This window comes from Dasypus novemcinctus, chromosome 29 (genome assembly GCF_030445035.2).
Source record: "Dasypus novemcinctus isolate mDasNov1 chromosome 29, mDasNov1.1.hap2, whole genome shotgun sequence".
NCBI lineage: Eukaryota > Metazoa > Chordata > Mammalia > Cingulata > Dasypodidae > Dasypus > Dasypus novemcinctus.
This window is the reverse complement of record NC_080701.1, coordinates 35,586,237-35,589,285: the sequence shown is the minus strand read 5'-3', so window position 1 is coordinate 35,589,285 and position 3,049 is coordinate 35,586,237. Positions and strand designations below refer to the sequence as shown.

The 3,049-nt window shown below is 35.1% G+C and overlaps 1 protein-coding gene across 1 annotated transcript; it reads right to left on the bottom strand.

Annotated features, from left to right (window-relative positions):
- Positions 1-1,075: 1,075 nt before the first annotated feature.
- On the bottom strand, positions 1,076-2,056 carry LOC131276567 (olfactory receptor 5V1-like). Its single transcript, XM_058289913.1, has one exon. It carries the CDS (start codon positions 2,054-2,056, stop codon positions 1,076-1,078), a length of 981 nt encoding a protein of 326 aa, XP_058145896.1.
- Positions 2,057-3,049: the final 993 nt, after the last annotated feature.

Here is a 3,049-nt window from a genome sequence, read left to right as displayed (position 1 = left end):
AGAGTTAAGGTATGTTATGTTATGTTATATATCATGTTATGTTATGCTATGCTATGCAATGTTATGCTATGCTATGCTATGCTATATGATATGATATGATATGATATGATATGATATGATATTAAGGTTCAACATTATTGTTGATTTGAAAATGTGTATATAACAATACACACTGGTCCATAGAGAAAGTTTTGATTTCTAAAATCAAGGTAAAGTGATCAGTAACATAAATTCAGAAGTGACAGGTCTCTATTCACAATGAATGCAAGTGATAAGCTTCATGAAAAAGAAGAACCTGATTTCAGCAATTTTAAACTGGGTAACTAGGAAACATTGATATTATTGTTAAAAATATATATGGTAATCTATAAGAGGCTTTGTGCATGTTTGCATGCAGTAGAGGATGATAATTTCTGTATTGAACATGCTGGCATTAAAATAATATTCTCAAATTAGATAACTAAGGTCATAGATACAGATATGCAAATGATCTAATTAAATGGACAGGTGGAAATGAGAATGCATAAGATCACATGAAAAGTGGTGACATGGAGAAATGTAGAGTAAATAGAAATCAAAGTTGCAGGAGAGCAAAAGTAAAATGATAATCTTAACGAGGTATATGAGGATAAGAAGAGAGGCAATTAAGGTAAAGAAAGTAAGAGAATATCTACAGATGGTTTTACACATATAAATAAAAACAGATAAACAAGTAAAATATAGACATAAAAATGATATAGATGATACAGATGTAGATGTAGATATAGATATAGGTTTGCTGATGGCTACCAATATGGACATAGGTAACGTGACCACAGACACTATATTTAATTAAGATAGGTTCATTTATACTATATATATTACTATTATTAACAGTTTTCTGTTTTGCTCTCAAAAATGCTATATTTGGATGATTTTCATTTTCCCAATGGATAGATGTAGATGTAATAAATGCATGGAAATAGCAATAAGTATATGTATCTGTCTGTGTGCTTGTGTACCTTTATATGTGTGTGTTTTATATAGGTAGATATCTAGTTATTCACGTCCTTTCTATAAATTCTTCCAATTCTTCTTATGAATTCAATCTAAGTTGAGTGCCAAATAAGTTCTTTGTCACTATTATGTTTCCTGTAATATAAAATTTTTTGAGTGCTCCTTTAATCTCTGTATTTCTCAAACTGTAGATTATGGGGTTTATCATTGGGGTGATAATCACGTACAGCATTGAGACGAGTCTGTCTCTGGCTGGGGAGTGTTGACTGGAGGAGGGACGAATATAAGTAAATAGGATTGTGCCGTAAAACAGGGAGACCACAATGAGGTGAGAAGCGCATGTGGAGAAGGCTTTGTGCTTCCCTTCGGCTGACTGGATCTTTAGGACGGTGGATATGATGTAGATATAAGAGATAAGGGTGATCTGAAAGGCACTGATCCCCAAGATCCCTCCTACCACTAAAACAAGCATCTTTGCCACATACGTGGAGGAGCAGGAGAGCGCCACCACTGGCGGGATGTCACAGTAATACTGGTTAACCTGATGGGACTTACAGAAAGACAGGCGGAATGTGAACACTGTATGCAGAAGGGAGTGAAGAAACCCTGCTGCCCAGGTTCCAGCCGTCCGCTGCGCACAGCGTGCCTTGGTCATGATGAGGGTGTAACTAAGCGGGAAACATATGGCCACGTACCGGTCATAAGCCATGAGGGAAAGTAGGAAGACCTCGGTCCCCGCCAGGGCTATGAGGAAATAAACCTGCAAAGCACACCCAACAAAGGAAATGGTTTTTTTCTCAGTCAGGAAATTCTCAAGCATCTTGGGGATAATAGCTGATGGGCAGAGTATGTCTAACAGGGACAGATTTGCCAAGAAGTAATACATGGGTGTGTGCAGCTTTTTCTCAGTCCCAACGGCCAGGAGAATGGTGCAGTTTCCCACCAAGGTGACCTGATAGATGACTGTCAAAAATAGAAAGAGAAGATAGCGCACCTCCTTGAGATCAGAGAGCCCTAAGAGGAAAAACTCCTCCACGGTGGTGAGATTGTAGATGTCCATTTTCTCTCTGCACACAGGTCTTTTTGGAGCAAAGGAAACAAACACACAAAGGTTAGGGCAAAAATTCTAGGAGCTTAGTGTAGATCAACATATGCAAAATGCTTTGGCCCTGGTCGAAGATGAATTGGGTTAGTTCTATGTTCATTAAAGACCTCAAATTATTAGAAATCCTGATAAAAACATTTCATTATTTATGATACTTATAGAATACTCACCTCGGATCTTTAACGAGAAGGTAAAACTCTTGTTGATCCTTCAGAAGCCTTTATTTTTTCACATTTCAGTCAAAGTTGATGGTCCATCCTCCACATCTGCTGCCACACTTAGTATTATCTCATTGAGTGTAGTTTTATGCACTGTCTAAACATTAAATTCCATTAAGAGAGAAAATGTACATTATTCTTGAATGTAAATTATAGTGATGGTAGGAAATAGCAGGCACATAGTGAAAGATTGAAAAGTAATTTCTCAGTGAAATACGAATGAATTACATGTTACCTGGTTTGACAAAGTGTTTTCATTGGAAAGGAATAAATATGTCAATAATTCTATAATTGCATATTCATAATCATCTAAAAATGAAGAATAACATTATATTCTCAAGACATAAACTTAATACATATTAAAACAAGCCTACATAATAGAAATGAAATTTAGCTGGGAGTGTCTGCATATGAACCCAACAAGAAAGAGTCCTATTTTCACATATATTCAAATTCCTTTCCCATTAAAATTTCAGTATTGGAGTGTATTTCATTTAAAATTTGTATATTCTAGGTCATATTGTTTTCATTTATCCTGGTTATCCATTCTGATTACATTTCAGCATACCAGAGAGCTCAGTCATCACAAAGTTTATCATTATTTACAATAATAATTAATTTCAATGAATATAGGCAAATTGATAATTAGGTAGAATTTTTCAGATATTTTAAAAATAATGTATTTTCTTTTTTAAAAATCACATATGCAGGTGAGAAAATCCAAACAGAA

Coding starts and splice junctions, on each gene's coding strand:
- LOC131276567 (XM_058289913.1), bottom strand. CDS start 2,056: ATGGACATCTACAATCTCACCACCGTGGAGGAGTTTTTCCTCTTAGGG.